Source organism: Malaclemys terrapin, chromosome 2 (genome assembly GCF_027887155.1).
Source record: "Malaclemys terrapin pileata isolate rMalTer1 chromosome 2, rMalTer1.hap1, whole genome shotgun sequence".
Lineage (NCBI taxonomy): Eukaryota > Metazoa > Chordata > Testudines > Emydidae > Malaclemys > Malaclemys terrapin.
The window spans coordinates 66,860,942-66,888,713 of NC_071506.1; the positions used below are offsets into that span (position 1 = coordinate 66,860,942).

The 27,772-nt window shown below is 43.4% G+C and overlaps 1 protein-coding gene across 4 annotated transcripts in view; it reads left to right on the forward strand.

Moving 5' to 3' along the window:
• Nucleotides 1-16,560, forward strand: part of LOC128832537 (epidermal retinol dehydrogenase 2-like) — a 29,849-nt gene extending 13,289 nt beyond the window's left edge. For 2 of the 4 annotated variants that reach the window (XM_054020012.1, XM_054020017.1), the window contains exons 2-7: nt 4,549-4,895; nt 9,324-9,455; nt 10,799-10,898; nt 12,426-12,570; nt 13,488-13,613; nt 15,729-16,560. In XM_054020012.1, coding sequence (XP_053875987.1) covers nt 4,575-4,895; nt 9,324-9,455; nt 10,799-10,898; nt 12,426-12,570; nt 13,488-13,613; nt 15,729-15,822 — 918 coding nt within the window. In that variant the 5' untranslated portion in view covers nt 4,549-4,574 and the 3' untranslated portion in view covers nt 15,823-16,560. The remainder of the gene's footprint in view (nt 1-4,548; nt 4,896-9,323; nt 9,456-10,798; nt 10,899-12,425; nt 12,571-13,487; nt 13,614-15,728) is intronic. The other 2 variants (XM_054020013.1, XM_054020016.1) reach the window with 1 other exon arrangement.
• Nucleotides 16,561-27,772: the final 11,212 nt, after the last annotated feature.

Below are 27,772 nucleotides of genomic sequence, written 5' to 3' on the forward strand. Positions count from 1 at the left end.
ATGTGGAACAAAGAACTCCCGCCCTAGGGGATGGTGAGGTGCCCCCGTCAGACACAACCCAGGGATCATATTTTGCTTCAATGCATAACGGTTGGTGAGATGGGGGGGCTAAGATGTTATTGCTGGGAGTTAGGGTCCATGCCTGCCAAGCTACCTCAACCTGGAAACATAGAAGCTGCCAGGTACAAGTAGTGCCATGAAACTCGGGTGGAGGGGTACTTGTAAGCCATGGGATTAAATGAACACGTGGTCCAGACAAGGTACCTGGGATAGGGACTTGGGACCAGTGACGAGCACTGGACGCAGCCAGTAGCATTTTTCCCACCAGACCATAGTTATACTGGGGTCCAGACAGGCGATGGGCCCAATTGTCAATGGCATTACCATGTTGCAATACAGTGAACCCTACATGGTGTTTTGTAATAAACAAATTAATGTTGAGGGGTTCTTGGGAATTAAAACGGGCAAGGGGGGGGTTAGAGGCGAACCAGCCAGCTAGCTTCTCTAAGCTTTTTTGTGCTGATGCATTCCACACTTCTCGGGAGCGTTTAGAAGAGAGAGAGCTTTGTAGGATTTCTAGGTTAGAAATTAATTGCGCCGGAATATATTGGCGGTGATAATTAAGGAGACCTAGTAGCTGCTGAAGCTCTCGTTTATTTTTTGGAGGGGCTTCTGTCCAAGGGTCTAATACGCTGGCTGGGGCTTGTGTGTGAGTGGTGGGAGTGAAATGGAGTCCCAAGAATGAGAATTGCTGGCTAGCCTGCAGGTGGCTCTTTGTTTTGTTAATTTGCCACCCATCTGCTTCTAATGCATCTATTATCATTTGGGTGGTACTTTGAACTGCTTGTGGATTGGGCCCACAAATGACAATGTCATCTACATAGGCTAACACGGACACATCCTGTAGGGGTTTTACCTTTTGTAATGTGATATTGAGATAGGACGATGCAAGTGCAGGTGAATTACAGAACCCCTGTGGGCAGACTTTCCATTTATATTGCCCTTAAAAGCAAAATTTAAGATTCCTTGTGTGTCCTGGAGTGGGATTTGGTAAAACATATCTTTTAAATCAAGAGTACATGCCCACTGATTACTTGCATCGCTTAGTTGCCGCTGTATTTCTGGAATGGTGACAGAGCTGGAAAATGCGATAGGCTTTACACGGCTGTTAGCTTGTCTATAATCAATGACAAGGCGATATTTAGCGGGATCGCTGGGCTTGGGAATACCCCAACCCGCGGACAGAAAGGTGGATGCAGTAACCCTTTCTATCTTTTTCTCTTCTAGAAGCTGAGTGAGCAAAGCTTCAATAAGGGGAAGCCCTTCGGATTTTGTGGGGATAGGGGAAAATGTCCATGGCTGGGAGTTAAGTACTTCGGGGGTATAGGGGGAATGATCGCCTACGTTTATAGGGAGGGCTTGCAGAATTTGATTATGCAGTTTAAATTTTTTAATATCTGAGACACCTAGCAGATTTTTTGATCCTAACAAGGCTTTTATTTTTCGTGGGCAATTTTAACCCAAACCACGGGTTTTTTTGTACTGCATTGAGGCCCTGAACAAACATAAAGGAGCCAGTAGGACGGTGGGGAACGTTGGGCTCAATAATACTAACTTGAGCTCCAGTGTCTAATAAAAAGGAGGTGGGGGTGTCACCGTTAACTAACAGGGTGGCGTATGGGCGTTCATCGGTGGGATCTTTAATTTGGGCCGGGCAGCATCCAGCCCCTATTCGTTTTTTGACCTAACATAGTCCTCCCAATTTTTCCAGCCTAGCTGTTAGGCTATATTTTGCTGCTCTTGGTCTGACATTTTACACAGGGCTTCTTTGGGGATTCCTTTGTTAAGAAGGAAGCCAAATCGTGCCCGTTCAGCTTTAGTTTGCTCAGGATATTTTGGGGGATTAAACTGACTCTTTGGAGGGTCTTTTGGTGGCGAATCAACTGGGAGGACAACAGGCGGGGGCGGCAGTGACAACTTAATTTTACTAACTACTTCAAATAACGTTAAGATGGATCTGCGAACAGCCACGTGCAAGTGCAGTATGGCACCGGTGGCAGCTTCTAATGCTAAATCAACTGCCTCTGCTGAGACAGGAATTTGAGTGGGATCAGTAACATGTATAAAGGGTGTGGCCACCAATTGCTGTTGAACAGTTAAATTAAGTGGGTTTTGTAGTGGGTCCCACAGGGCTATGGAAGCTCCTGCGATTGCCCATATTAAATCGTGTGGAGTAACTAAGGCTCCCGGGGGGATATACAATCCTTTAAAACTGCCTTGCATTGCTAAAACAGCAGCTGCCGGGGTGGTAAGTGGCCAAATGCGATTATTTAATAAAGCATGACCTGGGAAGCCTCGTGCCCAATTGGCCGTTTTGGCTAAGATGCCAGCCTCCTCACGGTCCACCAATTCTGCTCCGTGTTCTAAGGCTAGCCGCCCAACCCAAACCATTGGTGCCTCGTCAGCTTTTCGTTGCGTTTCCTTTAAAAACTCTTTGAGTTCGGCCTTAGTACGTGTTCGCAGTTCAGTAACCTGCGTGGTGTTGCCTGTTTGTGCATCTATTTTAGTTTTAGTTATCGCAATAGGCAAAGCTTCTGCTACAATTTCAGATTCAGTAAATTCTGGGGCTGTTGGCAGAGCTGGATACACAGGAGTTTTAGGAGCTTCATATGGGGGTGGCAAAATTTTCTGAGAGGGACTTGGGGAGGGGGAGGTAGTGATGGGCTCTACCTTTTCTGTCTTCTCCTCATTATCATCTTTAGGAGAGCCTGGGGCTGCCTGTTTAGCTGCAAACTTTGTGCCCCCGTGGAGGACAGAGCACAGATCGAGGGCCTTACATATCATGCTAAACAGGACGGTGGAAACATCCTCAGATTTATATTCATCAGGTTGCAATTTTTTGGTTTTCTTAATTAAATCTAATTCTTTTATCATCTGGCATAATAATTTGTGTGCTGGATCAGCAGGTATTACCCGAGGTGGGGGAATCAATTTGGAAACGGTACCTCCGGATTTTCTAACAATGCAGCTACACTCTCTCCAAAGCTGAGAGGGATCTGCAGCACCGAGGTTCTCCACAGTCTCTGTGCACTGAGGCTGTAGGGAACATCGGCTGGCTGACACCTAAAGCTCGGGTGGCACCGAAGGAGGCATCCCGTATCTGCCAGGGTTAGTGGTACAGTATAGCCTTTTAGAGTTTTACCCAAGCCAAGGGAACAGATCCATTCTATTTTTGGATCAGTCGAATTTTGGCTAGTAAAAAGGTGAAACTGCAAATGTTGGAACTGTTCAGTTTCATCATCTGCGCGGTCTGCAGCATGCCACGGGCATGGCCCAACTCCCTTGCATCCTGTTCATGATGCCATGTGGATTGCCACGGGCACGCAGGGGCGAAAGAAAATGCAGGCCTGTTATTTACCAGGCTGCACGTGGCAATAGACTATATTGGTAAGGGATGCAAAGAGAGTATGGGTCACGATGCAAACTGCAGATACACACACAAATTAATCAATTTAAAGTTTTATTGGGGATAATTACAAGGGGTAAGGGAGCAGCATTTGATTAGCTAATAGAGTTAATGAAACTTAAAACACACAATGATTAAAATATCTACTAACAATATTTATAAACAAAGATGCAGCATTTAGTAATAATTGATACTTACAAATACAAACCAACGCATAACGACCGGCAAACGTAGAAACTCTGTTTGAAACACGTGAGCTGAGAGAGAGGCTTCGAGGTGATCAGGCTCGGTTACGGGTGTACACAAGATACACAGGGTTTGTTTTTCTTTCTCCTCTCTCTGCCTGCACATGGCAGGCAGGCCCATAAAGTACCAACTATGACATCATAGAAGTGTCATAGGGGACGGGGCCCAAAACCTGTTTGTGTTCGTTTCTGATTGGCACAAGCAAAGTTTACACCAAGTGGGGAGCAGGCGCCTCAAAGTCTGGCTTTGCCACCAAAAGGTGAGGAAATGCATATGGTTTTAGAATGCGTGCAACACTGAATGACAAAAGAAGAGGCCAGGGCAATACCGGTATGGGCAAGTTTTACAGGATGCAGACAGGAACTCATCTCAACACTCCCCAGCCCGGTCGGGACTAGCAGCCCCTTGCTGGGGCACTCCCAGCAGGATGGGTGAGATCAGACCCACCTCCGGGAAACTTCTGCGGCTGCTGCCTTCAGAGCCCAGCTTCGAAGGCAGCACAGAAGTGAGGATGGCAATCCCACAACCCCCCTACAAGAAGTTTGCAACCCCCACCTACCCCGTGTTGGGTTGGGACACCCACAGTTACAACACTATGAAATTTCAGATTTAAATATATGAAAACATGAAATTTGCCAATTTTGAAGGCTTATGGCCATTAGATTGACCAGAATGGATAATGAATGTAGTAGGGTCCTACCTATTATTCTTTAATAGTTTCCACTGTTGTATGTATTCATAGAAGGGCTATATTTAGCAATATTTTTTTTCAATTCTAAAATATTTGAAGTTTCACTGTTGTTGTTTCATTCTAAATGGTAAATATTCATCATTAGCAGGTGTTTGAAAAATCTTCTCCAAGATGAACTTCTTCCTGGAAACACTCAAAGTCCTGGTGCTCTCAATATATTTCCTGTTAGAATCTCTAGTGTTGTTGTTTGTTCCTGTGCGAAAGAAGAATGTTGCTGGTGAAATAGTACTTATAACAGGAGCCGGAAGTGGAATTGGAAGACTTCTAGCATTAAAATTTGCCCGCCTTGGAGTCACCCTTGTTCTCTGGGACATTAATCAAGAAGGTAACAAGGAAACAAGGAAACTAGCTAGAGAAAATGGAGCTGTGAGAGTGCATGCTTACTTGTGTGACTGCAGCAAAAGGCAAGAGATCTACAGAGTGGCAGATCAGGTAAAATATTACATGTTCATGTTTCTTTTTTTATCCCATAAAATACTGTCTGATCATAAAGCACTGATCTCTTACCTAGATGTCGTTGAACAGAGTTCCTGAGTCCAGAGTTCATGTCACTCATTCCATATTAATCCAGTGCTGTGTACATTACCTATCTTCACACACTTGAGTTTCTCGCGTCAACTTGTTCAGCTCCCTTGTTCAGCTTTGTTTTTCCCTACCCTGCCATAGGGAAAACTTATATACACTTCTCTGCCATATTCTCAGCATACATGCCATTGTTAATTGTTTTGAATATTACAGTATTATGCAATATAGTAGTGATTGTGCAAATAGGGGAAGACCTGGTGCATGCTTCAAAGAGTTTACAGTCACGTGGGAGAGAAAACAAAAAGCAAAGTAGTCAGAGTGGAGAGAGGCATTGTCTTGTCCATTTTATTTATACATTTCCTCAAACGTCTCTCTATTTAGCCCCTTTTGGGAGTCTCTTTGCTTTATAACCCTTTCTAGCTCCTCCTTTGTTTTTTTTTCTAATCTGTTTACCAGGTCTGTATCTCAATCTCCTTAATAGCCTCAGGAATGTAAAATAAAGGAGAGGATTTGTATGGTAAATCTTTCTCTCCATTCCGCTTCCTTGCTAGATGTTGTATATGCCACCTTAACTGGCATTACCTGAATTCTTAAATGCATAATCATGTAATCTTTACGGTGTCTTAACATGAAAGATTCTAGTTTTTAAAAAACCACCATAGTAGTGAGTCTCAAGGAAAAACTTGAAATTATGTGATCTGGAACTACTTGACTAGACAACACAGGAACACCATTTCTCGTGGACTCTAGTGGCTCTTGTAACGTGAGCAAAGACTGAGATCAGAGTATATGCAGAAGACTCACTGTACATCTTGCAGGATATACACTTTTGCTATGTAGCTAAATTAGCCACACACATGCTGCAGAACTTCTTTGCTACAAAGGATTACACATAACAAGTGTCAGACACAGAACTAGAACCCAGATATCTTGATTCTGCTATTGTAAAAAAGCAACTTTGCATATCTGGGATTTATTACACATGGAATTTAATGATCAGTATTGTACATGAGCAATCCAAACTAGCTTGCCATAGGTGGCTGAGTAAGTTCAAAATAGCTTGTTTTAAATGCAGCCTGTCTGAAGTGTCTGCCAACGGTTAGGCTATTAAATCTCAGCAGAATCTTAAAATCTTGTCATTGACTTTTCTCACTTGGCTTTGTAAAGCATCATGCATATCTATGCTGCTCTATAAATAATGACTAAGTATGTGAAAGCCAATGTGTTGGATGGTGCTCAGATGGAATGGAGCCAGAGGGATTGAAGTGTGTTGGCTTCTGCTCGTTCCTGGAGCGAGGATTCTGGGTCAAATTGTGGTGCTACAGAGGAGTTGATTAACACAATTTATAGAGCCTATTACAGGGATACAAGATCTCCACGTGGATAGCCCTGTCTTCCCATGGATCCATGGGGACCGCCAAATTTGGCAGATTTCTTCTCAAGAAAGCAGTTTGGGAGGGGTGCTGCCTGAAAAGAACTCTGTGTATATGTGTGGGTGTAATCCCGTGTCTGTCTAGAATGTACATTGTACTCTGCACCATAGGTTATTTCTTTTGATTATCTCCAGTAACACAAGCCTTAACTTGAAGGTTACGTTATCTGAGCACTGATATGAACTATGTACTACTTATTTTAAGAACTGTTCTAAGACTTTTTATTCAACTTTTTTTATTCTGTCCCTTTGTAGGAAACATTCATATTTGTATTTTTAGTTGCCAGGTTGCATTTACAGGCCTGGCGTTAAGAAAAGAAAATAATTCCACATGTAAAATGAGCACACTCAATCTGGAAGTGACTAATAAATACAGAACTACACTTTTGAAGATTTCTTTTATGCAAAATAAATAAATAAATAAATCAGTTTCCTCCTCCTTAATACTCCCTGGCAAATATTATGCCAGTTTGTCTTAAGCTAGCATTATAATGGTAGTTATCAAGCATTGGACTTGCTAAAATTAAAATGATTTCTTAGTTGATTCTCTGCACAAAAATTAAGTTAAATTCTATTTTATATCTTGAATGCTTACCTCCTTTCACATACTGTACTGAAGGTACACAGATTACCCTGCAGCAACTTCTAGCACATGAAAGGATTCTAGAAAAAAATTACAAGGCAAATACACTAGACTTATTTATAAGGGATCCACAAAAATTACGCGTGAGATTGCTAACGTACAAATAAGCTGTCTAAACTGAGCATGCACAGCTTGTGTGAATTAAAGCTTGTACCTTAGCACTTAAAATAATTTAGACACATGACTGTTGACAGTTTTATCAAGTGTGTGTATAAGGATAATAGAAAGTGCACAACACAGAATGAGTCTCTTTAACTTGCAGTCAAAATGAAGTTACAGTTGCAGCCACGTCAGTAATTTGACTGTATATTACCTGTCACAGTTCAGGGCAGTGACACCTATATTCCCCCTCATGGTCCAGCCAGAGCACCATACTAGGTTCCTGGCTCTTCAGCCATCACCTCTCTTGGACAGAGACCCATGTCTCTCTCCTTCCTGACCTGGGTATTTCCAGATTACACAACTCCCTGCCTCTACTGTGACCTCCTTCCTTCCCCACTGCCCCTGTGACGGGTTGGGTTACAGAAATCCCCTTGGGACTGCCACCTGATGTGCTGGGACTACCCCTGAGCCTGTTTTCCCTTCCAGCTTGGGACTTCAGTACCTTGCCTGGTTGTGCCAGACACACTAGCCTGCTACAAACACAGACCCAGGTCTGAACCACATCCCACAAAAGCTACAGGCTTAACTGAAAACAGCTTAAGAAGTGCTCCTGTCTCCAATACCCAGTTCCCAATGGGATCCAAACCCTAAATAAATCAGTTTTACGCTGTATAAAGCTTATAGAGGGTAAACTCATAAATTGTTTGCCCTCTATAACACTGATAGAGAGAGATGCACAGCTGTTTGCTCCCCCAGGAATGAATACTTGTTCTGGGTTAATTAATAAGTAAAAAGTGATTTTATTAAATATAAAAAGTAGGATTTAAGTGGTTCCAAGTAATGACAGACAGAACAAAGTAAATTACCAAGCAAAATAAAACAAAAACACGCAAGTCTAAGCCTAATACAATAAGAAACTAAATGCAGGTAAACCTCAACCTCAGAGATGTTCCATTACGCTTCTTTTACAGATTAGACTTCCTCCTAGTCTGGGTCCAGCAATCATTCACACCCCTGTAATTACTGTCCTTTGTTCCAACTTCTTTCAGGCATCTTTTTGGGGTGGAGAGGCTATCTCTTGAGCCAGCTGAAGACAAAATGGAGAGGTTTCCAGGGGCTTATATAGTCTCTCTCTTATGGGTGGAAACCCCTCTCTCCCCCTGTGTAGAATCATAGCTACAAGGTGGAGTTTTGGAGTCACGTGGGCAAGTCACATGTCCATGCATGACTCAGTTCTCTACAGGCCAACGCCATTGCCCACATGTTAGCCGGAATGTACCCAGGAAAGTTCAGATGTGGATTGGCATCTGTCAAGGCCCATTGTTAGCCAATTACTTGAATAACCCATTCACACTATGTTGATCAGATCTGCCTTAGGTGCTCTCTACAGCAAACACTCTAAATACAAGCATAGAGCCAACGCTCATAACTTCAGATATAAAAATGATACATTCATATGAATAGGATGAATACATTCATAAGGGTATGTCTACACAACAACAAAGTAGCTGGCCCATGCCAGCCAACTCCAGCTCAGGTTGCAGGGCTGTTTCATTGCTGTATAGACTTCCGGACATGGGCAGCCCAAATCTGTAGTCATGGGTCAGCTACAGGTTTTTCTTTGCTGTGTAGACATACCCTAAGAGGCTTATCAGGGCCTCACTGACTCTGGGGAGGTTGAATATATCTCTTTGTGAGCTCATAACACCTTAATTGAAGGTATTAGAAATATGACAAAGATTTCCTTTATTCAAAATATTCAAATTTTGTTTAACTTCTGTGAAGTCTGACTAAAAGCTTCCCCTCTTCCAAACTCATTAGCTTTTTGTGATGACCATTTACGTTAGCTCTCATGGCATCATGTTTTTCCTGCCATCTTTATGGTATATAAAGTGTGGGTGGCTATTTATTAAATAAATAAATAAAACCAAATCTGTTAAATTACAGACCTGTAAAGTTGTTGTCTGCAGAGTTCTAACACTTGACTAAAGGGAAAAGTTGCAGAGTGAACAGACTTCAGTCTTATGAACTGCTTTCTCACTATCTAGCCTTGTAAAATTAGCAATGTTGCAACTTCCTGTAATATAAACGTATAACTAAACAGACTTTCTTTGTTTTGGCTATGGAATAACATCTAGATTTGGTTGCCTGCCTTTAGGTTAAAAAAGAAGTTGGTGATGTTAGTATCCTAATCAACAATGCTGGTATTGTAACTGGAAAGAAGTTCATTGATTCCCCAGATTCACTTGTGGAGAAAACCATGGAGGTGAACACCATGGCACACTTCTGGGTAATATACAGATATTCTTTTTTTATAGGGAACTGTGAAAGAATATTGGCACTTAAGTCTGTTTTGGAAATGAGGCGGGAAATCTCTTATATAATTACTGTTTAACTGGTTGATCTTGTAAGGCCCTACACGCAACTCAATGATGTTTGTTTGTGAGTTCCAGAAAACAGAGGGGATGGGGAGGTGGCCCATATAAAGCTTGTGGGAGTGAGTTAAGGGATGTGTTTAGCCCCTTGTGTGGGCAATCACTTCTGCCTAAAGAATCAATAAAATGTGAGATCCCCCCCCCCCCCCCAGTATTGGTTGCCTGATATTAAGAGATACTTCTGGGAAATGTAAAGCTGAAAAGTACTGTTATTGTGGGCAGTCTGGTGCTATAGCCTTGGATATGAACTGACTCAGAGCAGGGCTGCCAAAGCAGCCATAAACTGGCTACTTCATCACCATTAGCAGAAAAGAGCCTGGTTCAGGTGCTGCCATGGGTTGGGTCAGAACTTGTTCTGATTGCATCCTATCACCTGTTTGCTGCTGGGAACTTGCACTATTAGAGTGGTTCCTCTAAAGCACTCTTACTTGGTGTCTTAAATGTCAGACTGACATATGCTGGCATGATTGATTTGAAGACTTTTATCTTAAAATTAGTCATTTAATTTGCATATTGCTATGAAGGAGATGAACGGATATTGTAATAAAGCACTGAAGGTGAATTATAATCTAATAAAGAGGGAATGGTGAATTAAAATATGCTGGATTTCAGAGTAACAGCCGTGTTAGTCTGTATCCGCAAAAAGAAGGTGCCACAAGTACTCCTGTTCTTCTTTTTGTAAAATATGCTGCTCTGTTTGCTGGAAAACGTGGGAAATGACACAGGATGAGTAGCTGAAATCAGCAAGTGATGGCAGAAAGATTAGGAGTTCACTTTTCCCTTCTCAGCTGCTATTTTTAAGATGGAAGCCTACTTGGAAAATGTTGCAGTACTGAGCTCCTAAGTGTAGGGAATTTACAGCTTCCCAGGACTTCAGGGATTGCAATCTCTCTGACAGCAATCTAGTTTCGGACTCCCCCTAGTGGATGACTACAACATCAAGAAAACTATGGAAACATATTGGAGAGTCCTTAGAGAGCCACCTCTGTGGATTCAGTGAGTAGACAAAGGGGAAATACTTCCTGTCCTAACTAATATGTGTCTTATTAGCCTCTGTAGAATGAGGGAGAAGCATTAAGACTTAATAGGTCTCCTTAATAGGTGGCACCTTTTCAATAGTAATGCTCTAACTAATTGCACAATTAAATCACTTTAAGTAATGTTTAACTATAAGTGTGGGTTTCAATGTGTTTCATAGACTTACAAAGCCTTCCTTCCAGCCATGATGGCCTCTAACCATGGACACTTGGTTAGTATTGCAAGCTCAGCAGGACTGATTGGAGTCAATGGGCTAGCAGGTTAGTGTATTCGAGATCATTCTAAATGGAATCTAAAGGTATGGTCTTGGTTATACTCTTCAACTACAGCTCTTAGGCCAAGCCATCTAAATAAAATGGTCTGACACCTGTACACTTAATGGCTGTCACTGACCTCAATGGGACCTAGGTTCTCAGCACCATTAAAAATTCTTTTCACCTTTTATTAAAGGACCGGGTGGGGGATGGGGAGAGAAAGGAGAGAACATTTGAAATATAAAGTGTTAAGTAAGTATTTTATTATAACATCCTGTGGCTTTTTACCTTTAGCTGGAGAGTTTGTACAAGGAATTTCCACCCCTTCATCCTATCCCCTCATTTGAGATTTTTAGATGGTATTAAAGATAACAACTACCCTTCTGGGGGGAAGGAGACGCTAATTGAAATGGACTAGGGTTGGAGCTGCTGCTGTTACTAAGTCTGATCCTGACACACATTGGGAGAGAAGAACAGCAAAGATAGAAAATGAAGCTTCTGTGCCTTTGGTGTTGACTCTTACTTGCAGCATTACTGCTGGAAAAACACAGGCATGGCACATAGTCTTACTAGCCACGCTGAGACCTGGCAAACTTGTGCCAGCATCTGGCCGTTTAGGACATTTGGTTTTAGCTGCCTTTCTGATAACAGGCTTACAGCAGTGTTGATAAACATGTAGGCATGGCTGGCTTAGCCACTGTTAGCCACAGAAGGTGAAAGAAAAGAAATATTGTGAGGAAGGGAAAAGACACATGATGGGGACGGGAGGAGTCTCACATACCAGGTGATGGTTGTGGTTTACCCAGAGCCAGTGGAGGTGATAAAGTCATCTGAATCCCTCTCTCTGGCCCAGTCTAGTCAGGTCATGTCTCAGGATTAGAACGACAAAAGCCCAGTGGTGTCATGGAGGATTCTTTGTCCTAGGAGACAGTCGAGGTGGCAGCTATGATGGTAAAGTTTGTCCTGTTCCTGTCTGTCAGATGGCTTTTGATTGGTGGTGGGGAGTCTTTTCTTTTAAGGACCCCAAAAGGGAGCAATGGCAGAGTAGCCCATCCCCTTCATTATTTTGTTCACCAAGTAGGCCTAATTTTTGACACACCAATTTGGGTTCATTAATTTCTGGTCCCACACTTTTTTTGTTGACCAAGCATAATCTTAACACTGTCCTTGAATTATATTATTCAGCCTTTTTGTATGAACTAACTTAGTCTTTCTGTCTCCATTTCATACCTATTCACATCAGCATTTGTTATAGGTTATTGTGACAATTCATAAACTTACTCACTGTTTGCAGTTGAGCTCACAATTAAGATAAATTTGTAGGCACAATTATTTTAACAGTATGCGGACTACTCTTGTTAGAGCGTAATTTTGCCAGACTTTCTTCTCAGCCAGAAGTTGTGCTTGGTTTACTCAGCATGAGACACTGGACTAAAACCATGTAGTTAGGTTGTTTACGAGAGTTGAGAGATTTTTCTCTTAATAAAATAATTAGCTGCAATAAATAACTCTTCATCTTTCTTCACTCTACAGATTATTGTGCAAGTAAATTTGCAGCAGTGGGCTTTGCAGAAGCAGTCGGTTTAGAAATGCTGGCTCTAGGGAAAACCGGCATTAAAACCACTATTGTGTGTCCTTACTTCATCAACACAGGAATGTTTGATGGTTGTAAAACCAAGTGAGTGAATTTTGGGGTTTTGTATGTAATTAGTATATGGCAGGTCAAAAATGTTTGATTAAATACATGATTTATGAAAGGAAATTAGTAATCAGTAGAAATGGCATAATCTGAAACTATTATAAGGTAGGTTTTTCTCCGTTGTGCCATTTTTAGGGCTCATAGACAAAGCCCAATGATTGCCAGACTGCAGAATCTAAGACTTTTTAATTCCATTTCTAGCCCCTATGGCGAGAATATGACTCTTCCAAATATCAACCTAGTGTAATCCAATGAAGTGTCTCTTCCTGATTCTGCAAATAGCCTGAAACAGTAACTCTGAAAAAAGAGTGTAAACTGACACTCAAATTATTAACTCTACAACCTAGTGATGGTGTCACTTTAATTGTCAACACATTTAACTACTTCGCTGCTCATTTGAGAGGACACAGACTGTGTTTCTTTTCTTACAATCTCATACCTTCTCCCTAGATGCCAAAAGCTTCAACTGTCTCCTATTTGGCTGCCAACACCTTCAGTAGTGTAGCTTGTCATTGTCAGTACAACCTTTCATGGCATGTTAAACACAGAAAATATAGAAGCAGAATAGGCTTATCTAAATAAAAACTTTGCTTGATTTGAAGATAGCAAGAATTGAGCTTACAGGCACCAATACCAAGTGAAAACAAGACACTGGCTGTTCACCACTTTCAAACTGATTTGTCAGGTGTTATACAATTCCATGAACAGAACTTAATTTTGTAATGTTTGCTTCTAAGTTAGAGGCGAAATCTTTGTAAAATGGGGTATTCTTCTTTTGTAAGGAGCACAACTAAATTTGAAGCTGTCTTGTTCTAAATTTGAAGTTATTCAGATGAAACATAGAGGGGAAAGTTTTGACAATGTCGTATTAATAGCGATATGTTGACTTTTTCCAGGTGGCCGTGTCTATTTCCTATTCTAGATTCGAACTATGCAGCTGAGAAAATTGTGAGTGCTATTCAACGGGAGCAAGTGCTTCTGCTGATGCCACGAAGCATGTACTTTTTATGTTTTCTGAAAAGGTAAGGATGGGATTCTCCTTGTCATGTTTGTGTCTTTCTTCTGCCAAATGTGTTATGTTTAGTTGCATCATTACGGACTCTACATGCTACAATATCAAATGATTACTTGGGCTGTCAAGTCTAAGCCTACTTAGATATTTACCTTCATGGGTTTCAAGTTGCTTTTAAGTTTTAGATAAGTTGTTGCTACAGGAAGGCTACCTCAGGTGGTGGTCTTGGATAACTTGCATGTCTACATGTCTTATACCAGACTCTGAAGAGTCCCAGTAAGGAACACTTTCTCATTGCTGTACATATTTAAATAATCTCTAAAGGGAAACTGTTGTTAGTGTTGACTGAACAAAACTGCAACAGTTTTCTTCTTGGCTGTGTAGAGGGCTGCCCTTGTAATACTATTGAGCACTTATGCAGGGCAGTAGGTGTTGCCGGATGCTCAACATTCTTGGCCAAATATAGATTTAGGCTCCTATTTTATTTTATTTTATTTTATTTTTTAAAATCTTGGCCCATAGTTTGATTCTAAATCTCTCTACTTAAGCCAAAGGGAGCCAAGAGTACTGCCACAGTGGATGCGTTAAAGCAGTGCAGGCACAAATGGGGACACAGAACAACCCGTGTAACAGCACAGAGACTACAATCAGTCAACAAAGATGGCTGTAGCACATAACTTCTAATATTAGGGATAGCAGGCGGGTGGGGAGGAGCCACTTGAGTCTCAGAAGGATTTGTGAAGGACCTTGAAAAGAAAGGGACTACTGAATCAGAAACAAACTGGTTCTGGAAATATTATCATCTTCCTTGCTTCAGATAACACAATTTGCTGCAATTTAATAGGCATGTATATTGCTGTGTATTAATTGAACTATCATACTAGCATCTAGAAGCCCCAGTGAGGATCAGTATTGCATTTCATAAACACACAAAAATGCTGCTTCTGCCCAGAAGTGCTTGCACACCCTGGGTATGTTGAAGGCCACAGGTAGTGTGTGCTGTTTTGAATGCTGAGCATACCAATAATGTATGCTCTGTTGTGGCTTATTTCTATTGGAGCTTATTAACTTTACTGGACACTTGATGCAATATTATCCCACTGCTTTAAAAAAAAAAAAAAAAACTAGGATAAAACAGAGAAGGCTATGAAGACCTTTTTCCTTAGTGCTTTCAAAATATATTTGTTGTTTAGGCTTTTTTTTTTTTTTTTAAGTTCCTGGACTATTTGAAGGCTGGTCGCACTCCCAGCAGCAGTTAGTGGTCCAACGCCTATTTTAAAATCAGTGTTTCTATTTTTTATTTGTTTTAAATGTAACCATTCCCAATTTGGTTTTGACAGTAGAAAGTGATTCTGTAAGTACCAGGAAGTGCATAAACAGCTGCTGAAAAGATAGCTTCAGAGGCGGGAGAAGGGCAGCTTAAATTTTTTTCCCTCCTAACTTCGCCTCTCTAGCCTCCTCCCCCGATATCCCTCTTCATTTGCCCTTGTCTTTCTAATAGACATCTATTCATAGTCCCATCCTAAACACTCTAGAGCCGCTGATCATCTAGGTGAGCATGCATGAGACACTCTTAGGGAGGAGTGAAAAAACTGTTTCAACAAAAATCCTGTACTTCAATTACAAATATATAATTTTTATCGTTTCTACCAACACTTGAGTGAGTTAAGTATCGCTACAAAACTGCAAGTCCTGTTGTACAGATGGGTTATGCTAATATGAAGAAGTTTGGCTTCTGAGGTCTTGAGCACAAAAATAATTATTCCTAAGACTGACAGTTTCCAAAATAAATTGAGAAATTGGGCCCACTCAGATTGGGGAACGTCTTTCATTTCAATTTCTTTATGTACGTTATCATGTGGACAGTGAGGCAATATGTTCTAAAGGAATGTGCCCATTTAGTGACTGGGTTCCTGAGTTCTAATCCTGGCTCTGATATTGGGGAATCGCTGCCTCAGTTTCTCACTGTACACTGGGAATACTTGCTACCCCATAAATACATCCTGAAGACTGTTAATACTGTACTTTAGAAGCTGTAACACTTTGTATTCTTGGGCTTAGCCACATGGATCACTTCTGTGATTTATAAGACTATGTAAATACTCTGGTGTGTTTTATCCTTCAGTATTTTGCCTGTGAAAATGGGAATACTCCTTGGAGACTACGTTGGGGCCTTCCACTTCATGGACCACTTCAGAGGTCGAGTGAAGAAGGACTGAAAATAAAGAATGAAAATATCCAATACTAGCAGTTCTAAATTAATGGAGCAGTTTAGAGTTTAAAAAATGGCCTGCTGTTTCAGCTGCACAGAACTTGCCTTCTATATAACTGTGCCTCATGCTTTTGTTAATTAACAGTTTTAATCAACAGTTTCCAACACAAGCTCTCTCTCCTTCATTCCCTGAATAGCTATCCTCGATGTGATGCCTGTCATAGTCTCTTATCCTTATTGAATGAGTATAGGTATCCATTTCACAAACTAATCACAATTGGCACCTATATGGGTATTCTCAGTTAAGAAATGGTGTAATGGGCTGGGAAGCTAACTTGACTTTGCATGCTTTCAAGATAGTCCCCTCCAGAACAATATTGCTGTCAGGGCTGTCTGAGAAAATTTATCTTTGTCATTGTCTTTACTGTTCAGTTGATGATTGGAAGTATTTAACTTCCAATTTCCTGAGCTGTTTGGCATCTTTTACGAGCACTAAAATTCACATTCATAAAATTAAGTAAAATGGCAGTTGTACACACTGAAAGTATTTTCCATACCTGTGATGTTGATTCACTAATCAAATACATCTGAAGGGTAATAATCAATTTACTATTAACGTCTGTGGAAAAGATTCCAATAGCCAATGATTATAGATATCAGCCCATCTCTGGAAGGGATACAACAATTGTACATGCTTGTCTGATTACAAATGTTAACTTCTAAATAAATGCCCATATTTTTAGTAGGACTGAGTCACTTATCAAATATAAAAAAGTAAAAATACAAAGTTATGTCTAAAATATTGTAACTCTTAACGCTATCTTGAAACAAGAGATACAGAGACGCACTGAATAAGAGTGGCAATGAAAGAGCCTTTAGAAATCCTTTCAGGTGAGATAACTGGCAACTAAAAGCAAACCACTGGCAATAAATAGTTTAACATGAGTTTCTTTGTTAGAAATTCTTACAGAGCGTGGTGGTGGAGGAAGTTAAATTGGATGGAATCATTCTACACCTGTAAAAATCAACAAGGACAAACTATCAACCATGCAATAATTTAAAAGTTTAAATAACTTATTATTTGCTCCTCTGAATTGGCTTTGCATCATTTATACTAATCTCATTCATTATAGTAGCTCTGCCACTCCTCATTTCTCTCTTACGCTACATCTGTGCTGCACACCTAAGTTTCCCCTAAGCTGTGCAGCAAGGTATCAAGGGCCGTGCAGGCAGGGAGAGGCACCCCTCCCCTCCTCTGGACTGGCCCTGCCAGAGCTGCTGCGACTGGGGAGAGGCACCTCTCCCCCAGGTCCAGGTTGCTGCGGTGAGAGAGGGCATGGGGTGCCAAAGAGTGTGCAGTGTAGACATACCAAAGTTTAGATAATTAAGAAACCATGTATTTAAAACTTAGGAAGGAAGGATGGTCTGTCCTCAGTGTTTTGCAATGGCCTTCTAGTTATGAAACCAAAAGCCTCTTCTGTAAATGTGACCCTTCTGAAGGGATAGACCACCAGCTGCAGAGCTTAAACTTGTTCCCACTGGTGGTAAACTTTAAACATACCAGAGAAACACAGATCTGAGTCACATTTCACCTTAAACAGGAACTAGCTTATAGGAAATAAACTGTTGCCAAAAGCTACCTTGGATGCCCTAATGGTCAGACTTCATATTTTTGCCAGATAACCCTTATCCCAGAGATGAAGTGCACCATTTGACCAGAAACTTTAATCAAGTTCTAAATTTCACTTGAGCATCAATGCTTGTTTGTTTTTGCAGCAAAAAGGTGTATGCTTATATATTCATTCAAAAAGGTGTATGCTTATATGGATAGGTGGCCAATGCTACATAATCATACCTCAGATGATTTACAGTTTTACTCAAAGTTAGAGTGAAAGCCAGGTGGGTTGTGTGATGTGCTCTCCTTCAAAGTATCCGGTGGGAAATGTTTATCACTTCACAGTTATGGCATCTAAATCTTCAGTAGAAGAGTGGGGAGCTAATAGTTTAAATTAACTATCCAAAACCAAAAAAGTTAAGTCTATTTTCACAAAATACCTAGTAAAAACAAAGAATGCAACATACGTGATTTAACTTCTAATTGTACAAAACTTGCAGATTTAGGATTAAAGGCTTTGGCAGGCCTAATCTAGGCTACAGAAATAAGTCCATGAAAGTCACCTTGCATCTACCTATTTGTATGTGTGTCTACACTGAAATTTGTCTCCCAGCAATCTAAGTATCACATTATGGCAACACAGTAACACCACCTCCCCAAACAATGTTGAGCTATAGTTGACATACTGTGGTAGACACAGGCTGAGTGTAGACACTGTGTAACCTATGGCAACCCTAAGGGTCCTCAAGTAGCAGTCCCACAATGCCTGACAGTGACCGGTTTGGTCACAATGGTGAACTACACTGCCCAAGGGTCACGGAGACTGGAAGCCACCCCTTTTCCTGAGTGCCCAGTTTGGTGAGCACACCTAGCCACTCTCCCTTGTGGTGTGCACCTGTTCAACTGCTCTAGACGTACTCCTGCCTGGAGTAGCCAGGAGGTATTGGATCTCCTGGGCCTATGAGGAGAAGAGGCTGTGCACGCACAGCTACAGCCCAGTCATAGAAATGTGGACATCTATGAAGATATTGCCGGGGGGGAGGCAGGCAAAGGGGTACAACAGGGATCAGTACCAGTGCTGCATGAAAGCGAAGGAGCTGTGGCAGGCATAACACATGGCCAGAGGGGCCAACAGTCAGTCTGGTGCCCAGCTGCAGATCTGCTTTTACAATGAGCTGCAAGCCGTATGTGGCCACGATCCCACCATCATCCTGCAGACCACTATGCATACCTTCGAGGAACCCAAGACACAGACTTCTGCTCTGAACAGCAAGGAGGAGGGACATGAGAAGGGGGAGGAGGGAAGCGGTCCAGCTAATTCTGTGAGCCAGGATTTTTTGAGCCTCCACCAGAGTCTAGCCAGTCCAGCCAAGCATGGATAAGCTCAATCCAGAGGAGCAAACCTTGGGTAAGTGTGTGCATGAAGTCTCCCTTACAATGTGTAAATGTAGAAATGGTTCCTGGCCCAACGCCAAGTTAGCAGGGACAGCAGTATCTACTTTTCATCATTTTACTCATACAAACAACTCTACCCCATCTGTTTTTCATTCCCCTGTGGGATTAGGTGGTGGGACCATACAGAGCAATTTGTGTATGCATGTAGGGATGTCCCTTATATCCTCCTGAGTGAGCTTGATAAAACTTTCATGGAGATACCCTGCAGTGCTCTCCTGAAGGTTTCTAGGGATGGCTGCCTTATTTCTTCCTCTGGTGGAACACTTTCTGATGCCACTCTGCAATGACTGCAGCAGGCACCATTGCAATAAACACGTCAGTGGCATACAGACTGGGCACCTGTGTGCTCTGTGCCTTTGTGACCCTCAGAAGTGAGATATCCGCTAAAATCACCAATGCCTGTGGAAAATAGTACCACTGCTCAATGCCATTGCCTATACTCATGCCCATGGAAACTAGAGGCCTAAATTTTGTTTTAATCAAACAATTTCCTCCTCATTTCCCCAGCCCTCACCTGTGGCAGAGCATACTCACCATGCCTGTGGTTGGACAGCAGTGCTGTGCGGAGCCTGTCTTGTTTAAATGCTCTCCGTTGTGACTGTAAATACGATGATACATCTGTTTTTTATCTGTAGCTGTTGCCATTGCAGCTTTGAGGGGTGCCCCCTCCACACCCATGGAATGCCTGACCCTTAGGAGGAGAAGGAGAAAAGCAGACTAGGGAAGACATGTTCACCAAGATCCTGCAAGCCAGTGCTGCGTCCGATTGTGAACAGAGGGCCTGGAGAGTGAATATAGCAGACGGCCTGGAGAAGGAAAGCACGGACAGGAGAAAGGCCCAGGAGTCCCAGCGGGAAAAGCAGAGGGAGATGCACCAGGACATAATGGGGCTTCTCAGGCAGCAAACACAAATGCTGCAGGCTCTTGTTGACCTACAGGTCCAACAGTCATGTGCTTGCCTCCCTTTACAACCTATGGAGAACTCCATTTCACCCACCACGCACACATTCCACATGGCATCATAAGCCACATCCCACCCTGGGGGATAGCAAAGAAAACCACAGCTTCACATACACTGACCTGTGAGAGCCATGGTTGCTGTATGTTTGGCAGAAAGGGATTGAAATGGCACGATTCTCCCATTCTATTTTTAAGGTTCTGTCCTGTAACTTTTTAGGTTTGTACTGTATTGTTTATTTTTAATTGCACGTGATTATTTTGCACTGGTTTTGGTATGCAATAAGTTGTTGTTTGGAAATAAATTCATCTTTATTGTTTGATAACATATAGTGCAGAATACCTAGCGCTCCTCAAAGCACACATTACTTGTAATACAGGGATTGGCAACCTTTGTCATGTGGCTCGCCAGGGTAAGCCCCCTGGCGGGCCAGGCCAGTTTGTTTACCTACTGCGTCCACAGGTTCGGCCGATCACGGCTCCCACTGGCTACGGTTCGCCGCTCCAGACCAATGGGGGCTGCAGGAAGCGGTGGCCAGCACCAAAGGTTGCTGATCCCTGTTGTAATATAACAAGACCACAGTGTCTCGGTTCAAGGCAAGTTCAACTGTATTTCATGATAACAGTGCAGGGCTGTGCAGGCTCCCTGCGTCTGTCAGAGATGGCAGACAGCGAAAGGTGCTGCATAGGTTTATGGCATTTTTTTTTTTAAGTGTGAAAATTATGGGTTAAGAATGACATTATGGGACAGAGAAAGTTTTATGTTGGGAACTTGGCCCTTTGCTCCTAGATCCTTCCTCCTCCTCCTCCCTCCCCCCCACCCCCGCATGACTTGTGTGTCCTCCAAAATGCAGTGCGAAAATTCCCCAAAAGGCATTGCGCCAGAGGGTGGCATATGGCTCACTGGGATACCTACCCATCATGCACCACACTTTGGGTCAACACAAGCAATCCTAGTGAGTATCTATGATAACTGAAGGGGGGGAGGGGTAGCTCCCTTATGGACACCCAGCCAGCCAGTTAGCTGTAAAATCCCTCTTGGTGTCTGTTCTCTGCTTGCTTTACCTGTAAAGGGTTAAGAAGCCCACAGGTAAAGAAAAGGAGTGGGCACCTGACCAAAAGAGCCAATGGGAAGGTAAAACTTTTTAAAATTGGGAAAGAAACTTTCCCTTTGTCTGTTGTTCTCTGGGCTGGAGGGACGGAGCAGCAATGCTATAAACAGGAATGCTGTATAAGGCTTGAACCAGATATGAAAATTCATCAGATCATACGTAGAATTACTTATTTGAACCCCTCCCCCCCAAATATGTAAGTAAATTAGGAATGTTTAGATAGATGCGATCAAGTTTGTTTCTTTATTTGGCTTGTGGACTCCTCTGTGCTAACTCCAGATCCTTTTGTTTGCTTCTAACCTTTAAGCTGAACCCCCAAGAAAGCTATTCTGGGTGCTTAATTTTTGGAATTGCTCTTTTAAAATCTAGCAAAAACCTAAGTTCCAGATGCATTTTCTTTCTTTTTGTTTTTAATAAAATTCACCTTTTTTAACAACAGGATTGGGTTTTTGGTGTCCTAAAAGGTTTGTGCATGTTGTGGGAGTAGCTGGTAGCAACAGCTAATTTCCTTTGTTTTCTTTCTTAGCTCTTCCCCAGAGAGGGGGGTGAAAGGGATTGAGGGTACCCCACAGAGAGGAATTCCCAAGTGCTCCTTCCTGGGTCCAAAGGGGTTTTTTGCATTTGTGTGGTGGCAGCATTTACCAAGCCGAGGTCAAAGAAAAGCTGTAACCTTGGGAGTTTAATATAAACCTGGTGGGGCCAGTATTAATTTTTCAAATCCTTGCAGGCCCCCACCTTCTGCACTCAAAGTGACAGAGTGGGGATTCAGCCTTGACAGTATCAATGCACTAACACAAGCAGCCAAGTGTGCGCACACACACAAGCAATATACTAACTGCGGTGGCTTTACGCCAATGTAACTTGGGTTAACAGAAGTTTGTAGTGTAGACATAGTCTTAGCATCTTCTACACTTCTCTCCAGATGTGTTACAACAGGCCAATTCACTGCTTTCACTATAGGTTTGTGAGCTGTAATACAAACTGCCCCATCTGTATTCACAGTTGAGATTGTAGGTTCTTTGTATTTTCCTTACAGTGTGGCTTGTTGTCCTGCTCGTTTGTGATAAAAAGGCCATGAAAGTATCTCACATTAGGACACCTTTTTGCTGCCAAAGTCATATAGAAGGGCCTTAGTAAGAATTGGGGCCCCATATATCTTGCATAGGTACAAAACAACAGAGTTAAGATGAATGATTAAAAACCAAGGAATGTTGATCAGTATGGTTCAAATTTTCAGAGATCAACATTAGCACTGATCTCTCCTAGACCTTCCTTTTTTAGTGCAGGGGCAATTATTGCAAAGTAGATCTGTGCTCTTAGGAATAAGCAACAATAGTAAAGGAGCCAGAAATTAATTTGAAATGTTTAAGTACATTTTCTTCTGGGGTGAGAATTCCCAAGTTAGCTCCCAGACCAGAGGGCGTCTTCACAGCCAAGTCTAACTTTCTCAAATTATTTATACTGGAAATATTGACCGCTCGCACTAGTGCTGCTATGCACAGATGGTTGACGATTAATATGGCGGAAATCAACTTTTTTGAAATGCATGGATTAAACAATCTTAGTAGTTGGCTAACTGTCTCTTAAATATTATATTTCCTTTAATGTGGAGTGTATTGCAACATGAGCCATCTTCTGACTCTGACTGGGATGTTTCAATTCTTCATGGTACCAGATTGACTTGTTACCGCAGCCATGCTAATATCAATCTGGCTAAAATTCACTTTGATCACTTCTAATGAAACGGAAGTCACTTTTTAGAAAACGCTTCCTCTTATGTAAAACACAGTATCCAATATGGTTTTGGAATGTATTGGGAACAACCTTTTGTTTCAGAAGCTGGAGGACGTAATCAGGGGGGACAACCATTTTAAACCTGATTCTGATTAACAGGGAGGAATTGGTTGCAAATCTGAAGGTTAAAGGCAATTTGGATAAAAGTGATCATGAAATGGATAGATTTCCTGATTTGAAGGAAAGGAAAGAATGAAAGCAACAGAACAAGGACAAGGGACTTCAAAATTCAGACTTTAACAAACACTGAGAACAGGTAGGTAAGGTCCCATAGGAAGAAAATCTAAGGGCAAAAGGAGTTCAGGAGAGCAGGCAGCTCCTCAAGGAGATAATATTAAAGGCATAACTCCAAACTATTCTGAGGCCAAGAAAAGTTAGGAAGATTAGTAAGAGACCAAAATGGCTCCATGAAAAGCTCTTCAATGACCTGAAAATCAAAACGGAATCCTACAGATAATGGAAACATGGACTAATTGCTAAGGGTGAGTACAAATGAATAACACAAGCATGTCGTGACAAAATCAGAAAGACTAAGGCACAAAATGAGTTAGCTAGCAAGGGACATAAAACTAAGAAGAGGTTTTATAAATACATTAGGAGCAAGATGAAGGAAAGTGTAGGTACAGGAAAGGAAGGAGTGTCTCATTTTGGTGACACAAGGAAGTGGAGCTTGATGTGTGAGCAGAACTTGCTTGCTTGCTTTCCAGTGCTACCCCGGCAAAAGACAAGTGAACAACAGTGAGATTGTGCACATGATGTGAGGTAGGGAAGGTCTGTTTTCTGTTTGCTATAAAACATACAACTTTAAGGGCCCTGGGATTGATCGTGTGATCTTGGACCTGTGGGATAAGAGGGAGCATCCCTTCCTTTATCCTCTTCTCCTTTAAAGGCTGGTTTTCTTTGCAGCTTTAGCTGCTGACTGGGAAGAACCTAGGAGAGAAAAACTCTCTACAGGAATGTAGGAGAACCAGTGAGTAAAGGGTACATGCACTTTCCCCAGATTTCTTTAGTAGGTCTAATTATATAGAAAGAGTTGGAGTTTTGTTTTTTCTTTTTTTTTTAGTTGTAAACTGAATGATTTAAAAAAAATCTCCATTTTGAGGGAACCTGTGTAAGCCCAACAAAACCAGCTTCTCCTCACTTGGCACTTCAAGCATGCCTGCCACAAAAGTATCCACATGCCTTGGTCTGATCCACTTATTTTTTGAGCACTGTTCAGGTTTGCAGTAGGAAATTGCCCTTGGTCTACACGTAAAAATTCGGTCAACATAGCTAAGGCACACATGGGTGTAAAAAATTCCCACTCTTGAACAACGTAGCTATGCCAAACTAACCCCCTGTGCAGATACAGCTAGATCAATGGAAGTATTCCTCCATCAACCTAGCTACTGCTGCTCTTAGACGTGGAGTATGTATAGTGATGGAAAAACCCCTGCCATCGCTGTAGGTAGCATCTATACTACAGTGCTAAAATGGCAGCACTATAGCTATGCCACTGTAGCACCTGTAGTGTAGACATGGCCTAAGAGAGATGTGTGGTTTTGGGTGCTCCTGAGTGGTTTCCTGCCTAAAGAAGGCATATGGCATTGTTATACTTTAGGTCAGAGTCTTGTTATGAAAATGCGTGGAGAAAGGGAAGAATCTGCCTGCACCAGAGCAGCTATTGTGGAAGGGGCATACAGGAGGTATAAACTTCCTACACCATCTCACTCCCTCATCTCTTCCCAAAGTCCTTTCACTTGGGCTCTGAGTGGTTTCACACATTGTTCTGAGGCCATAGCTAGCTAAGAAATTGTGACACTTTTCTTATTCAGGTCTTAGTGGTCCTACCATTCTTAAAATATTTGTAGCTTTTGGCACATCAAAACTTGTGCATGAAATATATTAGGGTACTCCACACCAAAGAGATCTTTCTACATTTAAATCAGTTCTTCGAATGATTGCTCATATCTATTCCAAATAGGTGTGCGCGCACCGCATGCAGTCGGCGGAAAGTACTTCCCTTAGCAGCTCCCGTTGGGTTGGCTGTGGAGCCCCCTCGAATGGCGCCTTCATGGCGCTGCATAGATAGGCCCCTGCCCACCTGGCCCCTCCTCAGTTCCTTCTTACCGCCAGTGACGATCATTGGAACTACGGTTGCTTGCAAAATAGCAAGTGCTTCCCTTAGCGTATCTTCTAGTTTGTAGTTGTAGTTTCCAGTTCACAGTAAATTATAGTTGTATATAGTTGATAGAGAAGGTTTGGAAATGGGGTTTCCCCAATCCCTGACCCCCCTCCCTTGGGTTCTGGGGCATGCCTCAATCCCAAGGATTTAAGCCAGGGGTGGGCAAACTTTTTGGGCTGAGGGCCACATCTGGGTGGGGAAATTGTATGCAGGGCTGGGGCTGGGGTGCGGGAGGGAGTGCAGGGTGTGGGAGAGGGTGCGGTGTGCAGGAAGGGGCTCAGGGCAAGGGATTGGGGCAGAGAAGGGGTGCAGGGTGTATGAGGGGGCTCAGGGAAGGGGGTTGGGGTGCAGAGTGCAAGGGGGGCTCAAGGCAGAGGTACAGGAGGGGTGTGGACTGCAGGAGAGGGCTCAGGGCAGGGGGTTTGGGTGCAGGAGGGTGCGGGGTGCAGCAGGGAGATTAGGGCAGGGAGTTGGGGTGCGGGGTGTACAAGGGGGCTCAGGGCAGGAGGTTGGGGTGCACAGGGGTGCGGCAGGGAGTTGGGATGCAGGAGGGGTGAGCGGTGCTGGCAGGGGGCTTAGGGCAGGGAGTTGGGGGTCAGGGTGCAGGAGGGGTTTGGGCTCCAGGGTGGCAGCGGTGCGCACTGGGGCCAGAGCAGGCTCCCTGCAAGCCTGCCCTGTCCCTGGCCCCACGCCGCTCCAGGGAGTGCTGCGGCCCCTGGGGGAGGGAGGGCGAAGGGCTCCGTGTGCTCTGCCCTTGCCGCACCTCCAGGTACCTCCCCCGAAGCTCCCATTGGCCGCACTTCTCCGTTCCTGACCAATGGGAGCTGCGGGGGGCGGTGCCTGGAGGCAAGGGACCGGGGGCCACAGGGACGTGGTGCCAGCTGCTTCTGAGAGCGGTGAGGGGCCCATGGCACCACAGGGGGCAATTCCATGGGCTGGATCCAAAGCCCTGAGGGGCCGGATCCAGCCCGTGGGCCATAGTTTGCCCACCCCTGATTTAAGCCCTGCAGCAAGTCTATGCCAACAGGCGACCCCCCCCCACAACTCGTGCCTGAAGTATCTGGGGGACGTACACAATTGGCAAAATTTGCAGAGCTTTCCAACCCAGGACGAAGAAAGAATGCGATTTCCATCTAAAACAACTCTTGATGGACTCTGCTCTTAACCCCCAGCCTGCTGTGGACTGTCAGGACCCAGCACCGAGCATGCCCGTGCGGAGCGCCCCGGCCTCTGTACACAACACGGTGCCAAGGAAGGACTCTGATCTAAGAGACCCTCGGCACCGGCACTCCTCGGCACTGCAGGCTGCGGAGACAACCTGGCACCGCTCCCACTCCCCAGTGCTGCACAAGCAGCATAGGAAAACTGATAGGGGCTGTTCCCCTGTGCCGAAAACAGCGGTGCCGCCAGGTGCAACAACAGTGCGTCCTACGCAGGAGCACTCGGTACCCAGAGCACAGGAGTCGGTGCTGTCAACTTCAGTTCCCCTGAGGGGATTGTCGAGTCCGGCACCCAGTGACTCTCCAGACTGGCAGCACCAGCTAAAACCTCTCCGGCGCATCATCAACGATCTACAACCTACCCTGGAAAATGATCCCCCACTCACACAGGCCTTGGGAGGCAGGCCAGTCCTCGCTTACAGACAGACCCACAACCTGAAGCAAATACTCACCAGCAACTACACACCACACCACAGAAACCGCAACCCAGGAACCAATCCCAGTAGCAAACCTCGTTGCCTACTCTGTCCCCATATCTACTCTGGCAACACCATCAGAGGACCCAGCCACACCATCAAGAGTTCATTCACCTGCACATCTACTAATGTGATATATGCCATCATGTGCCAGCAATGCCCCTCTGCCATGTACATTGGCCAAACCAGATAGTCTCTATGTAAAAGAATAAATGGACACAAATTGGTAACATACAAAAGCCAGTAGGAGAACACTTCAATCTCCCTGGACATTCTATAACAGATTTAAAAGTAACTATTCTTGAACAAAAAAACTTCAGAAACAGACTTATCATAGAATCTCAAGGTTGGAAGGGACCCCAGGAGGTCATCTAGTCCAACCCCCTGCTCAAAGCAGGACCAATCCCCAACTATTTTTTTGCCCCAGATTCCTAAATGACCTCTCCAAGGAATGAACTCACAATCCTGGGTTTAGCAGGCCAGTGCTCAAACCACTTCAAAGAGAAACAGCAGAACTAAAATTCATTTGCAAATTTAACACCATTAATTTGAATAGGGACTGGGAGTGGCTGGCTCATTACAAAAGCAGCTTTTCCTCTCCTGGAATTGACACCTCCTCAACTATTATTGGGAGTGGACTACATCCACCCTGATCGAATTGGCCCTGTCAACACTGGTTCGCCACTTGTGAGGTACTCCCTTCTCTTCATGTGTCATTATATAATGCCTGCATCTGTAACTTTCACTCCATGCATCTAAAGAAGTGAGTTTTTTTACCCACAAAAGCTTATGCCCAAATAAATCTGTTAGTCTTTAAGGTGCCACCGGACTCCTTGTTGTTTTTCCGGGTGACTATGAAATTGTTGGGTATGCACACCCCGGCAACCCAAGGCAGGCCTTTAAAGCCGTAACCCCAGCAACACTGCCCCTATCCTCCTCACCCGAGGCAGGACTTTTACAGTCGCTGGGGTACGAATGGCAGGCACAAGCCTTCCCATCCCCCACCCAGGCAGAGCCAAGGCCCAACCAAGCCATTGTCGGGCTCATAGCAAGGACGGCCCACCTGACTCTGCACTGGATCCTTTCCCCTGTTTCATGAACCGTCTATCCCACTCCTACTGTGCTTGGTCCCAAATAACATTGGACCACTTGGTTCTTTGCATG